A 25,440-nucleotide genomic window follows, 5' to 3' on the forward strand; every position below is an offset into this window, starting at 1 on the left:
GTGGAGGGATAAATATTGGCCCAGGACACTGGGGAGAACTCCCCTGCTCTTAGAATCATAGGCCTAGAAATTGGCCTCCTTAGCGCCTCCCGTTAGCGCCTCTGGGGGGGGCGGTAATGGGGCGCTAAGCACTTACCGAGCAGGCGCGACGAGAAGATCGACTCCCACTATAATCGGCAGGAGGGTTGCGGCGGCGATATGGCGTTGCGCCCCGATCTCCTTCGCATGGAGATTGTGACGTCATCGCCCCGGTAGCACCCTGGACCCGAACTTCGGTTGCGCCCCCCCCACAGCATCGCTGGGCCACAGCACCGACAGCTGCAGGAGGCGTTGATCGGGAGGCTGGGCGCTTCGGGGGGTGGGGGGGGGTGCGATACTTAAAGGCGAGGTGGCCGAGGTAAGTAACAAAATTCTGAAACACTCTCGTTTTTTTTTCATTTGTCTTCGCCAGCGATCGATCGATCAGCCCGGCACTCTGCGGCAGAGCATTTGGCTGATCAGGCCAGATCGCGGCTGCCGTCTGGGACCAGGTAAATATTCCCCTTGCAGAGCCTGCGGCGCTGGCCCTTCCCTGTAAGGGAGGGAGGCTGCCTTCCAACGCGGCAGTGCTGCACGGCCCAGTGAGCAGCGCTGCTCACCTACCACCCCGCCTGCTGCCTGTGGCGCTCCAGGAAGGAAGTGGAGGGCTTGATTTAGCGCTCCACTTCCTTCCTGGAGCGCTAAAACCCAATTTTTTAAAAGTTAGCAAATTCCCCCCCCCGCCCCCATTGAAGCATAGAAATTTACAGCACAGAAGGAAGCCATTCGGTCCATCATGTCCGTGCTGGCCGACGAGCTATCCAGCCTAATCCCACTTTCCAGCTCTTGGTCCATAGCCCTGTAGGTTACGGCACTTTAAGTGCATATCCAAGTACTTTTTAAATGTGATGAGGGTTTCTGCCTCTACCACCCTTTCAGGCAGTGAGTTCCAGACCCCCACCATAGAAACATAGAAGATAGGAGCAGGAGTAGGCCATTCGGCCCCTCGAGCCTGCTCCGCCATTCAATGCGATCATGGCTCATCATCCAAATTTAGTACCCTGTCCCTGCCTTCTCCCCATATCCCTTGATCCCCTTGGCTCTGGGTGAAAAAAGTTCTCCTCAACTCCCCTCTAATCCTTCTACCAATCACTTTATATCTATGCCCCTATCTTCTTCGAAATAGTGCCATGGGATCTTTTACATCCAGCTGTGAGGGCAGACGGGGGGGACCTTGGAGTAACGTCTCACTGTAGTGACCTACGCTGTGTAAAAGCATCGATCATTGTTTTACTGTGTATCTCTTTCAGAGGCCTTGTCTGGAGTATCGAACTTCCGCGTGGTCACAGCAGGACATTTCAAGCTGAAGTTGGCATGGAAACCGCCTGCCCCCTCTCTGCAAGGATACCGGCTGACCTTCAAGCCTAGAGGTCAGGGCAAACTCGTAACGGAGAGTGTACAGGCCGTGCGCTTTGATTCTCTTTTTTCCTTTTTTTGGATTAGGGAGAATTTTTTTTTTTTTATTCGTTCATGGGATGTGGGTGTCGCTGGCAAGGCCAGCATTTATTGCCCATCCCTAATTGCCCTTGAGAAGGTGGTGGTGAGCCGCCGCCTTGAACCGCTGCAGTCCGTGTGGTGAAGGTACTCCCACAGTGCTGTTAGGGAGGGAGTTCCAGGATTTTGACCCAGCGACGATGAAGGATCGGCCGATATACTTCCAAGTCAGGATGGTGTGTGACTTGGGGGTGAACTTGGAGGTGGTGGTGTTCCCATGCGCCCGTTGCCCTTGTCCTTCTAGGTGGTAGAGGTCGTGGGTTTGGGAGGTGCTGCCGAAGAAACCTCGGCGAGTTGCTGCAGTGCATCTTGTAGATGGTACACACTGCAGCCGCGGTACGCCGGTGGTGGAGGGAGTGAATGTTTAAGGTGGTAGAGGGGGTGCCAATCAAGCGGGCTGTTTTGTCCTGGATGGTGTCGAGCTTCTCGAGTGTTGTTGGAGCTGCACTCATCCAGGCAAGTGGACAGTATTCCATCACACTCCTGACTTGTGCCTTGTAGATGGTGGAAAGGCTTTGGGGAGTCAATGTGGGAAAATGTTTGAGGGACAAGTTCTCCAGCAGCTGAACTATTCAAACTATTCAACTTTTAGTAACTTTTTTTAAGAGACAGCGTTTGAGAAGCTCTCCCATTCGTTTGTAAAATGACGACAGTGGTCGTACTAAAGTGCATCTTAGTGCAATGTGTGCGACTTGATTATGGCAGAAGTGACACGTACCTTTTCTGGCTTTTACCTGCCTTCTGCCCTTGGTAGACCCTGTGCTCCCAATGGGAGGTGGTGCTTTGAAGGGTGCAAAGGTTGAGGAATTGCACCAAAATTTGGGGGCGATTTTAACCCGACTCTCAGCAGAAACCTGGCGGGTGGGCAGTTAAAATCGCCCTGGCTCTTCCCGGTCTGAAAGCCGCCACGATCGCAACATCTGCAGGCAGCGAGGACACCGCGCCCGGTGCCAACAAGGTCCTTCTTTACCTATGGACGTTGTGGCCCGATGACATCATTGAGACCCGACTGTCATTTTAACTCTGGGCTGAGCGGGGAATCCACCTGGAGTTAAAATCGGGACCTAATTAAAGTGTTGTAGCTTTATCCCCCCTGAGAATGCAGTCTTGGTGAACATTCCCATTCATCTTTTATTTTTTCATTTTTGCCCATTTCCTCCACTTTCCTTCTGACGGTGTTGACTTCCGCTGGGCGTTGAGTTGCATGGGCGCTGGGCGCCCCCTGTGATCCTGCCCAAGTGCTCATTCCTCGTGTGTAAGCCTAACCTGTGCATGCCAACAGCCTATTTAACCGTGGAGGCCATCGCTTGTTGTGCAGCCCATAATGACATCTAGTTCTTTCCCAGGTCCAAACAAGCAGTTGGAGCTGTGCCAATGACAGCATTATTAGTGAATGAGTTGGTGCGTGTTTCACTGTGACTAAGTGAACACTTTTCCAATGCAGAGACATGTGTACGTTTACATCTGAACGGCTGAGCTTTTGGTTGTTGTAAAGGATTACTGCAGGGCAATGATTCTCAAAGCTCTCTGTGTGGGGACTCCCTGCAAATATTGACTCAATTTGTGGGAATTCTGTATAAATATTGACACACTTCCCCGGGAAGCCCCTGCAAATATTGATACATTTCTGGGTACGCCCTGCAAATATTGACGCACTTCCCAAGAATTCCCTATAAATATTGACATAGGCCCAGATATTCCGATCGCAGGCCTCCCGTGGGCGGAGGACCTGCCATCTGGAAAAATCTGCGCCCTTACCCGAGGGCTCCCGGGACGCACGCACTTCCGCTCCTGGGCCTCTCCAATCTGCCGGTGCGCAGGTCCCACGTATCCCAGAGGCGCAGGTAGTTCGCAGCATTCCTGGGATCATGTGGGCAATGGGGAGCCAATCACAGAAGGGAATCTCCCTTCAAACACTTGACAGGAAGACCTGTCAAATATATGAATGGAGATCACCCTCAAAACATAGTAAAACGTTAAATACATTTTAAAAAAAAAACATTTTTAAAATTACTTGAAATTACAATAAATTAACTACTTTAAACAAAAATTTAAATTTTTGAAAAATAAACTTACCTTTTATAAAGTATATTTAAATGATAAATCAGTGAAATTTAAAAAAAAAACTTTTTCCGACTCTTATCCTGGTAAAAGCAGGCCTTCACAGATTGGAAACACTGGTTTCCAGCGCATGCACAGTGCGTGCCTGAAACTGACATTTCCGATGTCCCTACGGGTGAGTACACAGCGCGTACCCAGCCGCAGGGATTGGAATATCCGGCCCATTGTTCCTGAGAACCCCCTGCAAATATTGACACAATTTCAGAGAACACTGCAAATATAAATACACTGCCAGGGACTCCCTATTCTAGCTTCCAAAAGACAGTGCAGCCCTCCAGAGGGAAAGCGTGCTGTCAATGCAGCAAACGTTTTCAGCAGTATCGAGCAAGTGGAGAAATGTGCCAATAAGTCAAAGGATCTAGAATTCTCCAGACTGTGCGCTGGTGGCACACAGCAAGACTGTGATGACCCTGGGGTCTTCGAGACACCCTCGGGTCTGCAGACCCCACTTGGAAAATTTAAGTTGGGAATAAGGCGGAAAGTCATCCCCCACCATTTTCGGGGCACAACCCCCCCACGCCGCAACCCCCCCCACCCGCTTCTGCCTGGCGAGAGACCTCAAGATCTCCCACTTTTAAACCGTGAAACTGGGATACAGGAACAGGGAGTGTTTGAAACTGGGATACAGGAACAGGGAATGTTTGAAACTGGGATAGAAACATAGAAGATAGGAGCAGGAGTAGGCCATTCGGCCCCTTGAGCCTGTTCCGCCATTCAATGAGATCATGGCTGATCATCCAAATTCAGTACCCTGTCCCTGCCTTCTCCCCATATCCCTTGATCCCTTTAGCCTTAAGAAATATATCTAACTCCTTCTTGAATATATTTAATAAGTTGGCCTCAACTGCCTTCTGTGGTAGAGAATTCCACAGGTTCACCACTCTCTGGGTGAAGAAATTCCTCCTCATCTCAGTCCTAAATGGCTTACCCCTTATCCTTAGCCTGTGACCCCTGGTTCTGGACTCCCCCGCCATCGGGAACATCCTTCCTGCATCTAGTCTGTCTAGTCCTGTTAGAATTTTATAAGTTTCAATGAGATCCCCTCTCATTCTTCTAATCTCTAGCAAATATAAGCCCAATCGACCCAATCTCTCCTCATACGTCATTCCTGCCATCCCAGGTATCAGTCTGGTGAATCTTCGCTGTACTCTCTCCATGGCAAGAACATCCTTCCTCAGATAAGGCGACCAAAACTGCACACAATACTCAAGGTGTGGTCTCACCAAGGCCCTGTACAACTGCAGCAAGGCATCCTTGTTCCTGTACTCGAATCCTCTCGCTATGAAGGCCAACATACCATTTGCCTTCTTAACCGCCTGCTGCACCTGCATGCTTACCTTCAGCAACTGGTGCGCAAGAACACCCAGGTCTCGTTGCACTTTCCCTTTTCCCAATCTATTGCCGTTCAGATAATAACCTGTCTTCCTGTTTTTGCCACCGAAGTGAATAACCTCGCATTTATCCACATTATACTGCATCTGCCATGCTTCTGCCCAATCACCCAACCTGTCCAAATCATACTGGAGTTTCTCAGCATCCTCCTCACAGCACACACGCCCACCCAGCTTTGTGTCGTCTGCAAACTTGCAGATATTACATCTAGTTCCCTTGTCTAGATCATTAATATATATTGTGAATAGCTGGGGTCCAAGGACTGATCCCTGCGGTACCCCACTAGTCACTGCCTGCCACTCGGAAAAAGACACGTTTATTCCAACTCTTTGCTTCCTGTCTGCCAACCAGTTCTCTATCCAAGTCAGTACCTTGCCCCCAATCCCATGTGCCTTAATTTTGCACGTTAATCTCTTATGTGGGACCTTATCGAAAGGGACACAGTAACAGGGAGTGTTTGAAACTGGGACACAGGAACAGGGAGTGTTTGAAACTGGGATACAGGAACAGGGAATGTTTGAAACTGGGATACAGGAACAGGGAATGTTTGAAACTGGGATACAGGAACAGGGAATGTTTGAAACTGGGATACAGGAACAGGGAGTGTTTGAAACTGGGATACAGGAACAGGGAATGTTTGAAACTGGGATACAGGAACAGGGAATGTTTGAAACTGGGATACAGGAACAGGGAATGTTTGAAACTGGGATACAGGAACAGGGAATGTTTGAAACTGGGATACAGGAACAGGGAGTGTTTGAAACTGGGATAAAGGAACAGGGAGTGTTTGAAACTGGGATACAGGAACAGGGAATGTTTGAAACTGGGATACAGGAACAGGGAATGTTTGAAACTGGGACAGAGGAACAGGGAATGTTTGAAACTGGGACACAGGAACAGGGAGTGTTTGAAACTGGGATACAGGAACAGGGAATGTTTGAAACTGGGATACAGTAACAGGGAGTGTTTGAAACTGGGATACAGGAACAGGGAATGTTTGAAACTGGGATACAGGGAATGTTTGAAACTGGGATACAGGAACAGGGAATGTTTGAAACGGATACAGGAACAGGGAATGTTTGAAACTGGGATACAGGAACAGGGAATGTTTGAAACTGGGATACAGGAACAGGGAATGTTTGAAACTGGGATACAGGAACAGGGAATGTTTGAAACTGGGATACAGGAACAGGGAGTGTTTGAAACTGGGATACAGGAACAGGGAATGTTTGAAACTGGGATACAGGAACAGGGAGTGTTTGAAACTGGGATACAGGAACAGGGAATGTTTGAAACTAGGATACAGGAACAGGGAGTGTTTGAAACTGGGATAGAAACATAGAAGATAGGAGCAGGAGTAGGCCATTCGGCCCCTCGAGCCTGTTCCGCCATTCAATGAGATCATGGCTGATCATCAGAATTCAGTACCCGGTCCCTGCCTTCTCCCCATATCCCTTGATCCCTTTAGCTGTAAGAAATATATCTAACTCCTTCTTGAATATATTTAATAAGTTGGCCTCAACTGCCTTCTCTGGTAGAGAATTCCACAGGTTCACCACTCTCTGGGTGAAGAAATTCCTCCTCATCTCAGTCCTAAATGGCTTACCCCTTATCCTTAGCCTGTGACCCCTGGTTCTGGACTCCCCCGCCATCGGGAACATCCTTCCTGCATCTAGTCTGTCTCGTCCTGTTAGAATTTTATAAGTTTCAATGAGATCCCCTCTCATTCTTCTAATCTCTAGCAAATATAAGCCCAATCGACCCAATCTCTCCTCATACGTCATTCCTGCCATCCCAAGTATCAGTCTGGTGAATCTTCGCTGTACTCTCTCCATGGCAAGAACATCCTTCCTCAGATAAGGCGACCAAAACTGCACACAATACTCAAGGTGTGGTCTCACCAAGGCCCTGTACAACTGCAGCAAGGCATCCTTGTTCCTGTACTCGAATCCTCTTGCTATGAAGGCCAACATACCATTTCTCTTCTTAACCGCCTGCTGCACCTGTATGCTTACCTTCAGCAACTGGTGCGCAAGAACACCCAGGTCTCGTTGCACTTTCCCTTTTCCCAATCTATTGCCGTTCAGATAATAATCTGTCTTCCTGTTTTTGCCACCGAAGTGGATAACCTCGCATTTATCCACATTATACTGCATTTGCCATGCTTCTGCCCAATCACCCAACCTGTCCAAATCATACTGGAGTTTCTCAGCATCCTCCTCACAGCACACACGCCCACCCAGCTTTGTGTCGTCTGCAAACTTGCAGATATTACATCTAGTTCCCTCGTCTAGATCATTAATATATATTGTGAATAGCTGGGGTCCAAGGACCGATCCCTGCGGTACCCCACTAGTCACTGCCTGCCACTCGGAAAAAGACCCGTTTATTCCAACTCTTTGCTTCCTGTCTGCCAACCAGTTCTCTATCCATCAGTACCTTGCCCCCAATCCCATGTGCTTTAACTTTGCACGTTAATCTCTTATGTGGGACCTTATCGAAAGGGATACAGGAACAGGGAGTGTTTGAAACTGGGACACAGGAACAGGGAATGTTTGAAACTGGGATACAGTAACAGGGAGTGTTTGAAACTGGGATACAGGAACAGGGAATGTTTGAAACTGGGATACAGTAACAGGGAGTGTTTGAAACTGGGATACAGGAACAGGGAATGTTTGAAACTGGGATACAGTTGTGAGAAGTCCCCAGACTTGAATATATTGCCCGGGGAGTTGCTTCCAACACCTCTCGCACTCTACTGGACAGGTTACAAGAGAAAGCTTGTCGTCCTAGATGTGACCCTTCTGTCACCTCTGGCCTCCAACCTCTCTCTCCGTCGCCACCTTTCGTATCGCTCAGTGCCGATGGTCAGTTTTCCTCCGAACTTTGCTCGCTTCTACCTCCCTGTGTCTCGTTGGGGTGTAAATGGGAGCAGGAGGTTCTTGATACAGTAAGACTACTGAACACTTGGTGTGAGTATAAAACAAGGCTTTAATCAACTGTTTCACAACCATGAGATTCTAGTTACATCACTAGTTCCTGGTTACAAAAACGCCCTGAGCAAGCTGGGCCCACGCCTGAGTATTTATACTCCTTGGATGGCGCCACCAGCTGGCCGCCCAGTGTTACTTCATGAGTCATTTCTTCATGAATGATGAGATTCATGACAGTTCTGTTACATCATCTTTAATTGGATGTGCACCGTATCAAGAGAGCAAGTCTCTACGTTCCTTTTTACGTAGCTTCAGGCTTTAGATTCTAAATCAGAAGAGTGGAATAAAAAAAAGCAAGGGCTACGGAAGGTAATGTTTTCCTTTGAGCTGTCTGGAATGATTGCCTGGAGGAACTGCTTATTCCAGGCGGCAGGGCTCAATCATCCGGGGTGCGTGCGAACACTAGTTGCGGCCTGGAATGATGCCTTGCCAAAGGAAAGGAGAAATTAATAAAAAGCCAAAAAGTTCTCGTCCAACGCTGGGTGCATTCTGTGTCCGGAGAGGAAAAAAGATAAAAGAAAGACTTGCATTTCTACAGCTGCCTTTCACGACCTCAGATCGTCCCAAAGCGCTTTACAGCTACGTGAGGTACTTTTTGAAGTGGAGTCACTGTCGTAATGTAGGAATCGCGGCAGCCAATTTGCGCACAGCAAGCTCCCACAAACAGCAATGTGATAATGACCAGATAATCTGTTTTAGTGATGTTGATTGAGGAATAAATATTGGCCCCAGGACACCGGGGAGAACTCCCCTGCTCTTCTTCGAAATAGTGCCATGGGATCTTTTACGTCCACCTGAGAGGGCAGACGGGGCCTCGGTTTAACGTCTCATCCGAAAGACGGCGCCTCCGACAGTGCAGCACTCCCTCAGCACTGCACTGGGAGTGTCAGCTGAGATTTTTGTGCTCAAGTCTCTGGAGTGGAAATTGATCCCACGACCTTCCCGACTACGGAGGTGAGCGTGCCGCCCCACTGAGCCACAGCTGACGCTCCAGCTTTGACCTTTCACCTTTAACCCGTGAGTTCCTCAGAGTTCTGTCCTCCCTCCTGCTCGGCTCCTGCTCATTCTTTCTCGCCTCCTTCACTCGTCGACCAACCCTGTCCATTCTTTAGCTGATCGCGGCACTCCCATCAGCTTCCTTCAGATGACCTACCTCGACGCACACGCCCCCCCTTGTTCTGGCAGCACAGCAGCTGAAACATTTCATCTTGATCTCCTGCATCCCGTTCAGCCGGATGATTGTGTTTTCTTTTCCGTTCTTCAAACAGGTAGCTGCTTCATGACCATGCAAGCCCAGCCAGCACCTTTTATCTTTGAAGACTCTGCTTTTGAAGGAAGAAAGAACTTGCATTTATATGGCGCCTCTCACAACCTCAGCCAGTGAAGCACTTTTGAAGTGCAGTTGTTGTTGTAGCTGTGGCTCAGTGGGTAGCACTCTCTCTGGCCTCTGAGTCAGAAGGTTGTGGGTTCAAGTCCCACTCCAGAGGCTAGAGCACAAAAATCTAGGCTGACACTCCAGTGCAGTGCTGAGGGAGTGCTACACTGTCGGAGGTGCCGTCTTTCGGATGAGATGTTAAACCGAGGCCCCGTCTGCTCGCTCAAGGGACCTTGCTGCGCGCAAATTGGCTGCCGCACTTCCTACCTTACTGAAACTTCAAAAGTACTTCATTGGCTGTAAAGAATCATAGAAAGTTACAGCATGGAAGGAGGCCATTTCGGTCCATTGTCTGCGCCGGCCAACAAAGAGCTATCCAGCCTAATCCCTCTTCCCAGCTCTTGGTCCGTAGCCCTGCAGGTTAGAGCATCCCAAGTGCTTTTTAAGTGTGGTTAGGGTTCCTGCCTCTACCACCCTTTCAGGCAGTGAGTTCCAGACCCCCACCACCCTCTGGGCTTTGGGACATCCTGAGGTCGTGAATGGTGCTATATAAATGCAGGTCTTTCTTTTGCTTCCAACTGACAATGAACATTAGCCGCAGTGCAGACACAATTCTACCACTTGTAGGGAAAGGCGGCAGCCAATTTGTACGCAGCAAGGCCCCACAAACAGCGACGAGATAAATGACCAGACAGTCTGTTTTTGTGATGTTGTTTTGAGGGATAACTATTGACCAGGACACTGGGGATAACTCCCCTGCTCTACTTTGAAATAGTGCCATGGGATCTTTTACATCCACCTCGGGGGGGGGGGGGGCGGGGGGGTGCAGACGGGGGCCTCGGTTTAGCGTCTCATCTCTCTGACATTCTGAGCCTGACTATCTCCTTTGATCTCAAATGGAACTCATTGTTAAAGCTTTCTTCCAAAAAGCTTTTCTTTTGTGCCAAACACTCCCTTTCTGTCAATAATTGTCAAGGCTTGGAGACTGCTCCATATAAGGGAAGGCTTCTTCTAATCCTGTTATTTGTCGCACTCTTGAACAGGATACAAGAATAAAAAAGCGTGTGAGCTTGGTAGGCGGTCCTGCTCTCATCCTTGTCCTTGAATGCCTCGCTCACTATTACAATCTTTCTTACAATCGAGGTGTGATAAAGGGCAGTTAGAAAGATTACCTGTAATCATCTGGCAGTATTCTCCGACTATATATGCTGTGCCTTTATGCATCTCTTCACCTGACGAAGGAGCAGCGCTCCGAAAGCTTGTGATTTCAAATAAAGCTGTTGGACTATAACCTGGTGTTGTGTGACTTCTTACATTTGTCCACCCCAGTCCAACTCCGGCATCTCCACATCACAATCTTTCTTGTCTCCTTTATTTTATCAATAATATCATGGCCTTTGCTCCTCTTAACTTTGCTCTCTGGCTCTGAAGGGGGTTAACTCTTGGGTGGGGTATGGGACTGGCAGGGGCTCTGGCCAAAATGGCTGTTGTTCTTGCGCAGTGGCAGCAGGCTGTGGGGAACCAGGGAGGGCGAAGCTGAACCTGAGCCGATCCTGGGCCAACGTTCACAGGTGGCGCACTCTTGGGAGCCAATAGATAATGAGCTCTCTCGGATCGGACTGGGTGCAGCACGAGGCTGATTGTCGCCCTCAGCTGTGATCAGCGCCTCTTTTTCCAATCGCCACCACTTCCGGTGGAACGATAATTAATTTCTGCTTTTTTTTTTTAAAAAGGAAATATATTTCTTGAAACGTCGAACGATGGCTTGACGTAAGAGCGGTCGCCGGTTACGGAGGCGGCAGGAGCAGTGGTGAAACGGGAAGGTTAATGGGCCTCAGTGGAAGCCAGCCAGGATCCGATTGAAAGGCGGGACAGGCTCGAGGGGCTGAATGGCCTACTCTACTCCTGTTCCTGTGAGAGGAAACTGCTTTTAACTGGGGGGAGGGGATGCCTCAGTTTCTCCTCTGCGTGGTTCAGCTCTCTCGCAAGTTCGGACTTAGCAACTCCCGAAAGCTGGTGTTGTCGCCCCTTCACATCTTTAACAGAAAATGCTTCATCAAATCAACAGAAGCGAAGGCCTAAAAGGGCAGTGGAAGCAGATTCAATAGTAATTTTTTAAAGGAGAATTGGAGAAATACTTGAAAAGGGAAGAAAATTTGCTGGGCAGTGGGGAAAGAGCAGGGGGGAGAATGGGTCTGATTGGAGAGCGCCACCAAAGAGCCAGCACAGGCACGATGGGCTGAAAGGCCTCCTCCTGTGCTGAATGATTCAATGATATTAAACTAAAGTGCATTGATGTTAATTTGATTTAGGAATCCAGATTATTATCTGAATGCAGATTGATGAGGAAGGCAGATTATTATCTGAATGGCAATAGATTGGGAGAAGGGGAAGTGCAACGAGACCTGGGTGTCCTTGTGCACCAGTCACTGAAGGTAAGCATGCAGGTGCAGCAGGCGGTTAAGAAGGCAAATGGTATGTTGGCCTTCGTAGCGAGAGGATTCGAGTACAGGAGCAAGGATGTCTTGCTGCATTTGTACAGGGCCTTGGTGAGACCACACCTTGAGTATTGTGTGCAGTTTTGGTCGCCTTATCTGAGGAAGGATGTTCTTGTCATGGAAGGAGTTCAGCGAAGATTCACCAGGCTGATACCTGGGATGGCAGGAATGACGTATGAGGAGAGATTGGGTCGATTGGGCTTATACTCGCTGGAGTTTAGAAGAATGAGAGGGGATCTCATTGAAACTTATAAAATTCTAACAGGACTGGACAGACTAGATGCAGGAAGGATGTTCCCGATGGTCGGGGAGTCCAGAACCAGGGGTCACAGTCTAAAGATAAGGGGTAAGTCATTTAGGACAGAAATGAGGAGGAATTTCTTCACCCAGAGAGTGGTGAACCTGTGGAATTCTCTACCACAGAAGGCAGTAGAGGCCAATTCATTAAATATATTCAAGAAGGAGTTAGATATATTTCTTAAGGCTAAAGGGATCAAGGGATTTGGGGAGAAAGCAGGGACAGGGTACTGAATTTGGATGATCAGCCATGATCGCATTGAATGGCGGAGCAGGCTCGAGGGGCCGAATGGCCTACTCCTGCTCCTATCTTCTATGTTTCTATGTTCCTATTTTTAAAGTGTCTCCTGAAGCCAGGACTCCCTCTCTGGTGGTTGCCGGTGGATGTAGTTAACGCGCGAGATGAATGCGTTTGTCCGCGGAACCAGATCCCAGATGTTGAGGTGATGTTTCTGCGGTTCGCTGAGAAGCTGCAATTTTTGCGGCAGAGATGCAACAGCTTTTCCTAATTTAAGGACAGAGGCATTCTGCAAACATTAATTTGCACTTGGAGGCGGGGTTAGCAGCTTTGTTTTGGGGTGGACTGATGAAAAAAAAAACCCCCAAGGAGTCTCTGTTGTCGGCATTTCCTGTTCATGTTTAAAGGCATTTGGGTCGTCTTGCGGTAGAGGCAGGGTTGCCGTGCCATGTGGGTAACAGCTCGCCACAGGCCGTTACCATAACAACCGCGGTGTTTTGGTACCGTCAATAGTAGATGAGCAAATCTGCGGTAGTTTAAAAAGTTAATTTTTTTTCCTGTATTTGGGCTTCCGTGAGAAAAAGGGCAAATTACCAAGATTGAAAAGCGTCAGGGAGAAGATGATTTAGAGCGGTCTTACTTGGGTTTTAAAAGCCTTTAAAGAAGAGAAAGAACTTGTATTTCTACAGCGCCTTTCATGACCTCGGGACGTCCCACAGCGCTTTACAGCCAATGAAGTACTTTTGAAGTGTAGTCACGGTTGTAATGTAGGAAACGCGGCAGCCAATTTGCGCACAGCAAGCTCCCACAAATAACAGTGAGATAATGACCAGATAATCTGTTTTTTAAATTATGTTGATTGACGGATAAATATTGGCCCAGGACACCGGGGAGAACTCACCTAGAGCCATCCTTTGTACCTTCACCTGCCCCATTACCACCTCCTCTCGCCTTGAATATCTCTTAATGTCTCAATGTCTCTTAATCGCTCCTGCTTTCTATCCTATCACTGACCTTCCCTTTTGTCCTTTCATCCCCTCCCCCTTTTCCCAGCCCCCAAACTTGCTTTCCATTTCCTGTTTTTTTTACCCAGTTCTGACGAAAGGTCATCGACCTGAAACGTTAACTCTGTTTCTCTCTCCACCGATGCTGTGGGGCTTGCTGAGTTTTTCCAGCGTTTTCTGTTGTTACACCGGGGAGAACTCCCCTGCTCATCCTCAAAATAGTGCCATGGGATCTTTTACGTCCAGCTGAGAGGACGCTTCATCCGAAAGACGGCACCTCCGACAGTGCCGCGCTCCCTCAGTACTGCCCTGTTAGATTGCAGCCGGAAAAGATAAAGGAGAACCAGTAGATGTGGTGTATTTGGATTTCCAAAAGGCATTCGACAAGGTGCCACATAAGGTTACTGCACAAGATAAGAGCTCACGGGGTTGGGGGTAATATATTAGATTGGATAGAGGATTGGCTAACTAACAGAAAACAGAGAGTCGGGATAAATGGATCATTTTCAGGATGGCAATCTGTAACTAGTGGGGTGCCACAGGGATCAGTGCTGGGGCCTCAGCGGTTTACAGACTATATTAATTAATTGAATGAAGGGACCAAGTGTACTGTAGCCAAATTTGCGGACGATACAAAGATAGGTGGGAAAGCAAGTTGTGAGGAGGACACAGAGTCTGCAAAGGGATCATAGACAGGTTAAGTGAGTGGGCAAGAATTTGGCAGATGGAGTATAATGTGGGAAAATGTGAGGTTCTCCACTTTGCTAGGAAGAATAGAAAAGAAAAATATTATTTAAATGGAGAGCGACTACAGAATGCGGCGGTACAGAGGGATCTGGGGGTCCTCGTATATGAAACACAAAAAGTTAGCATGCAGGTACAGCAAGTAATGAGGAAGGCAAATGGAATGTTGGCCCTTATTGCAAGGGGGATGGAGTATAAAAGTAGGGAAGTCTTGCTACAACTGTACAGGGCGTTGGTGAGACCACATCTGGAGTACTGCGTACAGTTTTGGTCTCCTTATTTAAGGAGGGATAGACTGTACTTGCATTGGAGGCAGTTCAGAGACAGTTCACTAGATTGATTCCTGGGATGGAACCGTTATCTTATGCGGAAAGGTTGAGCAGGCTGGGCCTATACTCATTGGAGTTTAGAAGCATGAGAGGTGATCTTATTGAAACATATAAGATTCTGAGGGGGTTGGGCAGGGTGGATGCTGAGAGGATGTTTCCCCTCGTGGGTGAATCTAGAACGAGGGGGGCACAGTCTCAGGATAAGGGGTTGCCCATTTAAGACGGAGATGAGGAATTTCTTCTCTGAGGGTCGTGAATCTTTGGAATTCTTTACCCCAGAGAGCTGTGGGGGGCGGAGTCATTGAATATATTCAAGGCTGAGATTGACAGATTTTTGAGCAACAGGGGGGGTCAAGGGTTATGGGGAGCGGGCAGGAAAGTGGCGTTGAGGCCAGAATGCGTTGGTTTTAATTTTCCAAAATTCCCTAGATTCGGGGAAGGTTCCATTAGATTGGAAAATAGCGAATGTAACTCTTTTATTCAAAAAGTGAGGGAGACGGAAAGCAGGAAACTACAGGCCAGTTAGCTTAACATCTGTCATAGGGAAGATGTTAGAAGCTATTATTAAAGACGTTATAGCAGGGCACTTAGAAAAGTTCAAGGTCATCAGGCAGAGTCAACATGGTTTTGCGAAAGGGAAATCATGTTTAACCAATTTATTGGAGTTCTTTGTGGTAGTAACATGTGTGGTGGATAAAGGGGAACCGGTGGATGTACTGTACTTAGATTTCCAGAAGGCATTTGATAAGGTGCCACACCAAAGGTTATTGCAGAAAATAAAAGCTCATGGTGTAGGGGGTAACATATTGGCACGGATAGAAGATTGGCTAGCTAACAGGAAACAGAGAGTAGGCATAAATGGGTCATTTTCTGATTGGCAAGATGTAACGAGTGGTGTGCCACAGGGATCAGTGCAGGGGCCTCAACTTTTTACAATTTACATAAATGACTTGGATGAAGGGACCGAAGGTATGGTTGCTAAATTTGCTGATGACACAAAGATAGGTAGGAAAGTAAATTGTGAAGAGGACATAAGGAGGCTACAAAGGGATATAGATAGGCTAAGTGAGTGGGCAAAGATCTGGCAAATGGAGTATAATGTGGGAAAATGTGAAGTTGTCCATTTTGGCAGGAAGAATAAAAAAGAAGCATATTATCTAAATGGTGAGAGATTGCAGAGCTCTGAGATGCAGAGGGATCTGGGTGTCCTAGTGCATGAATCGCAAAAGGTTAGTATGCAGGTACAGCAAGTAATTAGGAAAGCTAATAGAATGTTATCGTTTATTGCGAGGGGAATTGAATACAAAAGTAGGGAGGTTATGCTTCAGTTATACAGGGCATTGGTGAGACCACATCTGGAGTACTGTGTACAGTATTGGTCTCCTTATTTAGAGAAGGATGTAAATACGTTGGAAGCAGTTCAGAGAAGGTTTACTAGACCAATACCTGGAATGGGTGGGTTGTCTTATGAGGAAAGGTTGGACAGACTAGGCTTGTATCCGCTGGAGTTTAGAAGAGTAAGAGGTGACTTGATTGAAACATATAAGATCCTGAGGGGTCTTGAGAGGGTGGATGTGGAGAAGATGTTTCCTCTTGTGGGAGAATCTAGAACTAGGGGTCACTGTTTAAAAATAAGGGGTCACCCATTTAAGACAGAGATAAGGAGAAATTTTTTCTCAGAGGGTCGTGAGTCTTTGGAACTCTCTTCCTCAGAGGGCGGTGGAAGCAGAGTCTTTGAATATTTTTAAGGCAGAGGTAGATAGATTCTTGATAAGCAAGGGAGTGGGATAGGTGGGAATGTGGAGTAATCAGATCAGCCATGATCTTATTGAATGGCGGAGCAGGCTCGAAGGGCCGAGTGGCCTGCTCCTGCTCCTAATTCGTATGTTCGTATGTCGGTAGAGTAGGGTGGTGCTGTTCTGTGGTTTGAGGTTACCATATACAAAGTTAGCATGTAGGTACACCATGCAATTAGGAATGCAAATGGTACGTCAGTCTTTATTGCAAGGGGGTTGGAGTATAAGCGCAGTTGGGGTCCTGCTTTTGCAACGTTATAGTTCGCGCATGCGGGAAGCTATGAAGGGGCCGCGCACCCAAAAAAAATTAAGGGGAACATTGGTCTTCAGGCTCCCCTGACGGTCTTTAGGTGCCCCAAACGGGGGCGCATACACAGAGGGACCAGAACACAGTGAAAATAATCACTCCTCATAATCTTAAAGACCTCTATCGGGTCACCGCTCAGCCTTCTCTTTTCCAGAGAAAAGAGCCTCAGCCTGTTCAGTCTTTCCTGATAAGTATATCCTCTCGGTCCTGGTATCATTCTGGTAAATCTTTTTTGGACCTTCTCCAGTGCTTCTATATCCTTTTTATAATACGGCGACCAGACATGTGCACAGTCCTCCAAGTGCAGTCTAACCAAGGTTCAGTACAAGTTTAACATAACTTCCCCGCTTTTCAATTCTATTCCTCTAGAAATGCAAGAATCCTTATGCCAATTTTTAATGAATTTTGCGCTGATTAAGGTGAGGGGTGTTTAGTGCTTGTGAATGGATTAGTTTCCCTAATTTCCACCCTCTCTCCTCCTCCTCCTCCAACCTGCTCCCAGTTTATTTTGGCACCAGTGTTCCTTGTGGCCACGCAGTAATGGGAAAGATCCCGTGCGGGCCGCTCACCGGCTTTACCGTTGTAAGTACCACTCATACGGGGAACTTTAAAGGGACCGCGCAGTTAAAGAAACAGGCCACGCAGAACTAAACGCAGCTCATAGGGAACATTGACACTCTTCATTCTCCCCCCACCCCCCCCACCCAGTTAAAACTGGCACTCTCTCCACCCCCCCTCTCAGTTCAAGCTTACACACTTCACCTCTCCCACCTCCAGTTCAAGCTGGCACTCTCTCTCTCTCTCTCCACCCCCCCCCCCCATTTCAAGTTGCCACGCTGTTCCTTCCTCACCAACTTACATTCAAAGAGAAGCCATTCTCAGCTTCCCCTCTCCCACCGCCTCTCCCCAAAATCCCAAGCCAAGCCTCTCCCCCCTTCCTTCTCCCCTTTGTTGCCATACATTCCCTCTTCCCCCCCACCCCCCCCATCTCTCTTTCAATGCCATCTATTTAAGCCCCCCCACCCCCCAGCGCCGATTCGACCTGAGCTACCCGCTGCGTACTGTAGGCAGAAACTCCTGCGCGCCCGAGAATCCCTGCCCACAGTACGCAGTGGCAGGAAGGACCTTACAGCAGGACCTGCGGGCGGGCGGTGAGGGGAAAGGGGCTCGGTCTGTGCTGAGCTATGTATGCAAACCTTGACTTCATTTGTGTACAGAGAAATATGTGATGTAAATTATAATAATTACTGTTAGTTTTATGATTATAGCATTACAAGAAAGGATATTTATTTATTGAAATTATTATATACACATTTAAATAACACGGTCTGCCAGGTGAACACTGACATCTAACAATAGGCGGTTGCACAGTTGCGTTTACTCCATTGTCAGTAACAATAGCAATCTTACATGATAGTGCCTCCATTATCCTCACTCTAACACCCAACCTGCCTGATTATCCACCAACACTTTTGCGGAACAAAGCCTCACACTTCACTGCACAGCCCGCTGCCACTAATCTCTTCCTCTCTGACATGAACCATCTTGCATTCAAAGGGAGGTAGCAACTGCCGAAACTGTCACAGAATTATAGAAATTTATGGCACAGAAGATATTGCCGGGACTGGAGAATTTTAGCTATGGATTGGAGAGGCTGGGGTTGTTTTCTTTGGAACAGAGGAGGCTGAAGGGAGACTTGATTGAGGCGCATAAAATTATGAGAGGCCTAGATAGAGTGGACAGGAAGGACCTATTTCCCTTAGCAGAGAGGTCAATAACCAGGGAGCAGAGATTTAAAGTAATTGGTGGAAGGATTAGAGGGGAGTTGAGGAGAACTTTTTCACCCAGAGGGTGGTGGGGGTCTGGAACTCACTGCCTGAAAGGGTGGTAGAGGCAGAAACCCTCATCACATTTATAAAGTACTTGGATATGCTCTTGAGGTGCCGTAACCTACAGGGCTACGGACCAAGAGCTGGAAAGCGGGATTAGGCTGGAGAGCTCTTTGTCGGCCGGCACGGACATGATGGGCCGAATGGCCTCCTTCTGTGCCGTACATTCCTATGATTCAGCCCATTGTATCTGTTCCAGCTGAATTATTTTGTTCATGGCATGTGGGTAACGCTGGTCAGGGTGCAGTTAGTGCCCATCCCTAGTTGGTGATGGTAGACCATCTTCTTGAACTGTTGCTGTCCTTATGGTTATGGCGTTCCAATGATGGTATTAGCCAGGGAATTTTATGATTTTGATCCAGTGACAATAGAGCATTGGTGATATGTTCAAGGTGCTCTACTGTAGGTGGAACCATTCAGCACAAGAACATAAGAAATAGGAGCAGGAGTCGGCCATTCGGCCCCTCTAGCCTGCTCCGCCATTCAGTAAGATCATGGCTGATCTTCGACCTCAACTCCACTTTCCTGCACTATCCCCATATCCCTTGATTCCCCTTAATATTCAAAATTCTATCGATCTCTGTCTTATATATACAGGAAACTTTGGTTTATCCGGAGGTTAAAAGTCCGGAAAGCTCTATCTACCGGCAAAATTCAGGAGCCGTTTCCTATAAGTTTTTTTTATTTCTCGTTGCTTTTTTTTTCCCCCAGCCAGGCTCTGCAAGGTCTGTAGCTAAGCAACAGCTTCAGCTAGAGACGCTTTTAAGCTGTAGCCGACTGTTTTGAAGCTGTTGCTAAGCAACAGGGTTTGTTGATTCACACGGAGCTGAAAATCTCCGTATGTTTCAACATTAGAGTCATAGAGTTTTACAGCACAGAAAGAGGCCCTTCGGCCCGTCGTGTCTGCGCCGTCCATCAATCCCTGTCCAGTCTAATCCCATTTTCCAGCATTTGGTCCGTAGCCTTGTATGCAATGGCATTTCAAGTGCTCATCCAAATGCTTCTTGAATGTTGTGAGGGTTCCTGCCTCTACCACGCTTTCAGGCAGAGAGTTCCAGATTCCAACCACCCTCTGGGTGAAAAAGTTCCTCCTCAAATCCCCTCTAAATCTCCTGCCCCTTACCTTGAATCTATGCCCCCTTGTTATTGACCCCCCTACTAAGGGGAAAAGTTCCTCTTTATCTACCCTATCTATGCCCCTCATCATTTTGTACACCTCAATCAGGTCCCCCCTCAGCCTTCTTTGCTCCAATGAACACAATGAACACAACCCCAGCCTGTTTAGTCTTTCTTCATAGCTGAGGCGCTCCATCCCAGGTAACATCCTGGTGAATCTTCTCTGCACCCTCTCTAAAGCAATCACATCCTTCCTATAGTGAGGCGACCAGAACTGCACACAGTACTCCAGCTGTGGCCTCACCAGCGTTTTGTCCAGCAGTTTTGATGGGACGGCAACAGCTCGGTCCCGTCAGTGCCGGATATCAGAGTTTCCTGTACAAGAAGGGCCCGAGCTTGATCCCAGCTCTGTGCGGAGCTTGCTGATGTCAATGACCGTGCTACAGTTAACGTACAAACATGACGGACAGGAAAAGACCAACTGGTCCATCCAGCCTCTCCCACACTGTTGTGATGCCCTATTTGTCACAATACAGACACCCCACACCCACCAAGAGCCACGTAATCCCCTGGGAGAGGCAACCAAACCGGTTTAAAAAAAAAAAAAAAAAAACCCCAGGCCAGTTAGTGAATGAAAAATGGAACATTCCTCTCCAACCCCCTTAGGCAATCGAAACCAGTCCAGGAGATCACACTGGGGGGAAAATGGGGAAAAATCCACACTTGCTTTCCCATAATAGACCTCATCGACACGGCATCACCAAATTAAATGGTGGCAATAGGGATCGACTCCTCCGCCAAAAATGCGTTTATATGGTGTCGATAAAGGAATATTTTGAGGAGAATGAGAGCCCCATACATTTTTTTCCCAATAATTTTTCTGGTGGACGCACGATGACAGAGCGTCATTGGAGACCTGATGCTTCCCAAGCTGATGGTGCACTCCCGGGATCTGAGGCCCCCTTCTGATGCATGTTGGGCAGCCCTTGGGCACACTTGCATCTTTAATTAGATCTAATTTCAAATTGGGGGAGGGGGGGGGGGGGAGACAGGTGTAGAGATAGAAGAGAGATTCCGAGCTTGTACTTAAAATAACAACAATGAAACCTGTGCATTATGTTGAAAATCTTTCATCTCTGCTTTTGGAAGGGCAACTGAAAACTGGCCAAGAAACGTGCTGGGACTCGTCCAGGTGACAGGCCGACTCTGCAATTTATAACTCTGATGTTGTATTAAAAAGAGGCATTACACCAAAGACTGGATTCAAACACTGTCTTACACAGGATTCTTCGCTTCTTAGGTAGTCTCTTGGAACTGAGGATGACTTGCTTCCACATTAAAAATGAGTTCTCAGGTGACTGATGAGTCCAATGCGGGACCTACAGTCTCTGTCACAGGTGGGGCAGACGGTGGTTGAAGGGGCGGGTGGGTGGGGTGCTTGGGTTGACGTGCGCTCCTTGCGCTGCCTGCGCTTGGCTTCCGCTTGCTCCCGGCGAAGAGACTCGAGGTGTTCGGCGCCTTCCTGGATGCTTCTCCTCCACTTTGTGCGGTCTTGGGCCAGGGATTCCCAGGTGTCGGTGGGGATGTTACACTTTTTCAAGGAGGCTTTGAGGGTGTCCTTGAAGCGTTTCCTCTGCCCACCTGGGGCTCTCTTGCCGTGCCGGAGCTCCGAGTAGAGCGCTTGTTTTGGGAGTCTCGTATCGTGCATGCGGACGATGTGGCGCGTCCATCGAAGCTGATCGAGCGTGGTCAAAGTTTCGATGCTGGAGTTGTTGGCCTGAGCAAGTACACTGACGTTGGTGCGCCTATCCCGCCAATTGATTTGCAGGATCTTGCGGAGGCAGCGTTGGTGGTACCTCTCCAGTGCTTTGAGGTGCCTGCTGTACATGGTCCATGACTCTGAGGCATACAGCAGGGCAGGTATCACTGCTGCTCTGTAGACCACGAGCTGAGTGCCAGGTTTGAGTTCCTGGTCTTCAAACACTCTCTTCCTCAGGCGACCGAAGGCTGCACTGGCACACTGAAGATGGTGTTGGACTTAGTCATCGACGTCTGCCTCTGTTGACAGTAGGCTCCCGAGGTATGGAAATTGGTCCACCTTGTCCAAGGCCTTGTCGTGGATTTTGATAATCGGGGCACAGTACTGTGTGGCGGGGGCAGGTTGGTAGAGGACCTTTGTCTTACGAATGTTTAGTGTAAGGCCTATGCTCTCGTATGCTTCGGTGAAGGTGTTGACGATGGTTTGGAGCTCGACCTCCGAGTGAGTGCAGACGCAAGCGTTGTCTGCATACTGTAATTCGATGACAGAGGATGGGACGGCCTTGGATCGGGACTGGAGGTGATGGAGGTTGAACAGTTTCCCGTTTGTTCTGTAAATTAACTCCACTCCAGCGGGGAGCTTACTGAGGGTGAGATGGAGCAATGCAGCAAGGAAGATTGAGAAGAGCGTTGGTGCGATGACACAGCCTTGCTTGACCCCGGTTCGTACGTGAATTGGGTCTGCGGTGGAACCGATGGTCAGGATCATGGCTTGCATGTCGTCGAGAAGATTACATTACATCGGATATACGGCACAGAAACAGGCCATGCGATCCAACCAGTCCATGCTGGTGTTTATGCTCCACTCGAGCCTCCTCCCGTCTTTCCTCATCTAAATCTATCAGCGCTACCTCTATTCCCTTCTCCCTCATGTGCTTGTCTAGCCTCCCCTTAAATGCATCTATACTATTCGCTTCAACCACTCCCTGTGGTAGCGAGTTCCACATTCTCACCACTCTCTGGGTAAAGAAGTTTCTTCTGAATTCCCTATTGGATTTCTTGATGACTATCTTCTATTGATGGCCTCTAGTTTTGCTCTTCCCCACAAGTGGAAACACTCTCTCTGCATCCACTCTATCAAAACCTTTCATAATTTTAAAGACCTCTATTAGAAAAGAAAGAAAGACTTACATTTCTATAGTTCCTTTCACGACCACCGGACGTCTCAAAGCGCTTTACAGCCAATAAAGTACTTTTTGAAGTGTAGTCACTGTTGTAATGTAGGAAACGCAGCAGCCAATTTGCGCACAGCAAGCTCCCACAAACAGCAATGTGATAATGACCAGATAATCTGTTTTAGTGATGTTGGTTGAGGGATAAATATTGGCCCCAGGACACTGAGGGATAACTTCCCTGCTCTTCTTCGAAATAGTATCATGGGATCTTTTACGTCCACCTGAGAGGGCAGACGGGGCCTCGGTTTAATGTTTCATCCGAAAGACGGCCCCTCCAACAGTGCAGCACTCCCTCAGCACTGCACTGGGAGTGTCAGCCTAGCTTTATGTGCTCAAGTCTCTGGAGTGGGACTTGAACCTACAACCTTCTGACTCAGAGGCAAGGGTGCTACCCACTGAGCCACAGCTGACTCATTAGGTCACCCCTCAACCTTCTCTTTTCAAGAGAAAAGAGACCCGTCCTGTTCATCCTTTCTTGATCGGTATACCCTCGCATTCCTGGTCTTTCACCTCTGGATGCTGGGTTTGAATCCTGATGGCGAAAGGTCCCTATGCTGGCTGTAAACCTTCTCCACAAAATGAGGCTTGGGATAATCTAAACAACTTTTTTCAGTAGGATCTAGCCCACAGTACAGTGTTAATAAAGACTGCTGGTACGTGGAGTGAAATGGGACAAAGTGCGCTGGAAGTGTTCTTTTGAGGAGGAGGTGAAGGGTCATTAATGGGCAGTGTAGAAGAAGCTTTAATTTGTATCCGATCCGTGCTATAAATGACACCGAGCCACATAAGGAGATATTAGGGCAGGTGACCAAAAGCTTGGTCAAAGAGGTAGGTTTTAAGGTGTGTCTTAAAGAAGGAGAGAGAGAGAGGAGGAGAGGTTTAGGGAGGGAATTCCAGAGCTTAGGGCCCAGGCAGCTGAAGGCGCGGCCACCAATGGTAAAGCGATGAAAATCAGGGAGGCCAGAATTGGAGGAGTGCAGAGATCTCGGAGAGTTGTAGGGCTGGTTGAGTTTAGTGATGGGGAGGGGCGAAGCCATGGAGAGATTTGAAAACATGGATGAGAATTTTAAAATCAAGGCGTTGCCGGACCGGGAGCCAGCGAGCACAGAGGGTGATAGGTGAACGGGACTTGGTGCGAGTTCGGATACGGGCAGCAGAGTTTTGGATGATCCCAAGTTTACCGAGGGTGGAAGATGGGAGGCCGGCCAGGAGTGCGTTGGAATAGTCAAGTCTAGAGGTTGCAAAGGCATGAATGAGGGTTTCAGCAGCAGATGAGCTGAGGCAGGGGTGGAGATGGGCAATGTTATGGAGGTGGAAGTAGGCGGTCTTCAAGGACCTGGGTTAGATCCACCTCCATCTGCTGAGATGAAGGTCCGCTATCTCACAGAAGCTGGAAGAACCCTTTAGGAATTGAGTTGGGGAACAGCTTCCAGCTGAATTCTGGTGGAAATGCCCACAGCACAAAACTGGCAATGGTTCAACGCAAATTGGCATCTCTTTCAGTAAATCACGGGGATGGTTGTTGTGGTTCAGTGGCAGAGGAATTCTTGGTTGAGTGATTGAAGTTTTAAAATTAGTCAACACGGTGCCAGCTCAATAACAACAAGATGAGTAAATAAACTACTTTCTTTACATACTGTGATCAACCACCACCTAGACCGAAGGGCGTGTTGATGAGCGGGGGGTGGGAGGACACAAGCACAGTCACAAGATTGGTAAATGAAACAGCAGTTAGCTGTGTTTTATTTTTAGCAAATGGGGAAAAAAGGTTCACGTCTGGCAAAACCCAAAAAACATATGACGTTCAAAAAGAGAAATGAAGAACAAAACCATCACCCGCCCCGGGTGGTTAGGAAGGCAGTCCTTAAATCAGTTTTCTCCAAAAACAATAAGCCAGGGTTACTTTACCACTGGATCTTTCTCAGCCGGTCCAGGGATCACATCAGGCTCTCAGAACTAAACAGTATTCCACCCGGGTTCAACAGCAGCCTTTTCCTGGTAGGCTCAGGCTCTGGCCTGGTACTGGCCCTGAAGGGATGCACTAGTTTGCCTTTTGAACTGCTGAGCTAATGGGTAGATTTGCCTCAGGTGTGTTGGAGGTGGGTGTGGCCTTCACCTGAATTGGAGCGAGAGGGGGCTTTGTCTCCATCTGGTGGCCACATACCGTCCATCCACCACATACCGTCCATCCACCACAAACCGCCCCCATAGCTCACAGTACATAGCAGGGATCAGTGGAAGCGCAGTGGTCATTTAAGGTTTCACTGAGTGAAAAAATTGACTGCTTGTCCTCAAGATCAGTCTCTACTAACCCTGCATTTTATGTTGGATAACCTCCAGATTAGGCAATAAATCAGGATTACGTGACACTAATGTTGCCAACTCTGCTTGGATGTATTTCTGGAGGTTCAATCACGTAACCTTTGATACATTGATGTTTACCCACTGTTTGCTAATGTTATTCGTTGCAGAGGATGTTCAGCTATTTGTTTTCCACTGTCAGTCCCTTGATTTAGTTAACTGTGTCCCCTTGCGCTCGCCGTATTACACCTGGCTGTTGTCCGTGTCATTGCCATTTTGCTTCGAGCTTCTGAATAGGTCGTTGCTCCAACGTCTTCGCCCTCGGGTGACCGGCCGCGTGGCACTTCACCTGGCCCGTTGCCAGGCTCTCCCACCCACCTAGGTTGACAGAACAATAGGAAATGCTCTACTTCAAGGTACCTGACGTAAGAAAACTACTGGGCACTTGGTCTGAGTGTTAAACAAGGCTTTAATC

At 48.2% G+C, this 25,440-nt stretch overlaps 1 protein-coding gene across 1 annotated transcript in view; it reads left to right on the forward strand.

Annotated features, from left to right (window-relative positions):
- Positions 1-25,440, forward strand: part of col7a1 (collagen, type VII, alpha 1) — a 418,430-nt gene that overhangs the window by 103,823 nt on the left and 289,167 nt on the right. The window contains exon 9 of the mRNA XM_086000010.1: positions 1,329-1,448. Within this exon, the coding sequence (XP_085856136.1) occupies positions 1,329-1,448 (120 nt within the window). The remainder of the gene's footprint in view (positions 1-1,328; positions 1,449-25,440) is intronic.

The sequence above is a fragment of the Somniosus microcephalus genome, chromosome 11, assembly GCF_052327205.1.
Source record: "Somniosus microcephalus isolate GS21.2 chromosome 11, FLI_Smic_1.0, whole genome shotgun sequence".
NCBI classification, from domain to species: Eukaryota; Metazoa; Chordata; class Chondrichthyes; order Squaliformes; family Somniosidae; genus Somniosus; species Somniosus microcephalus.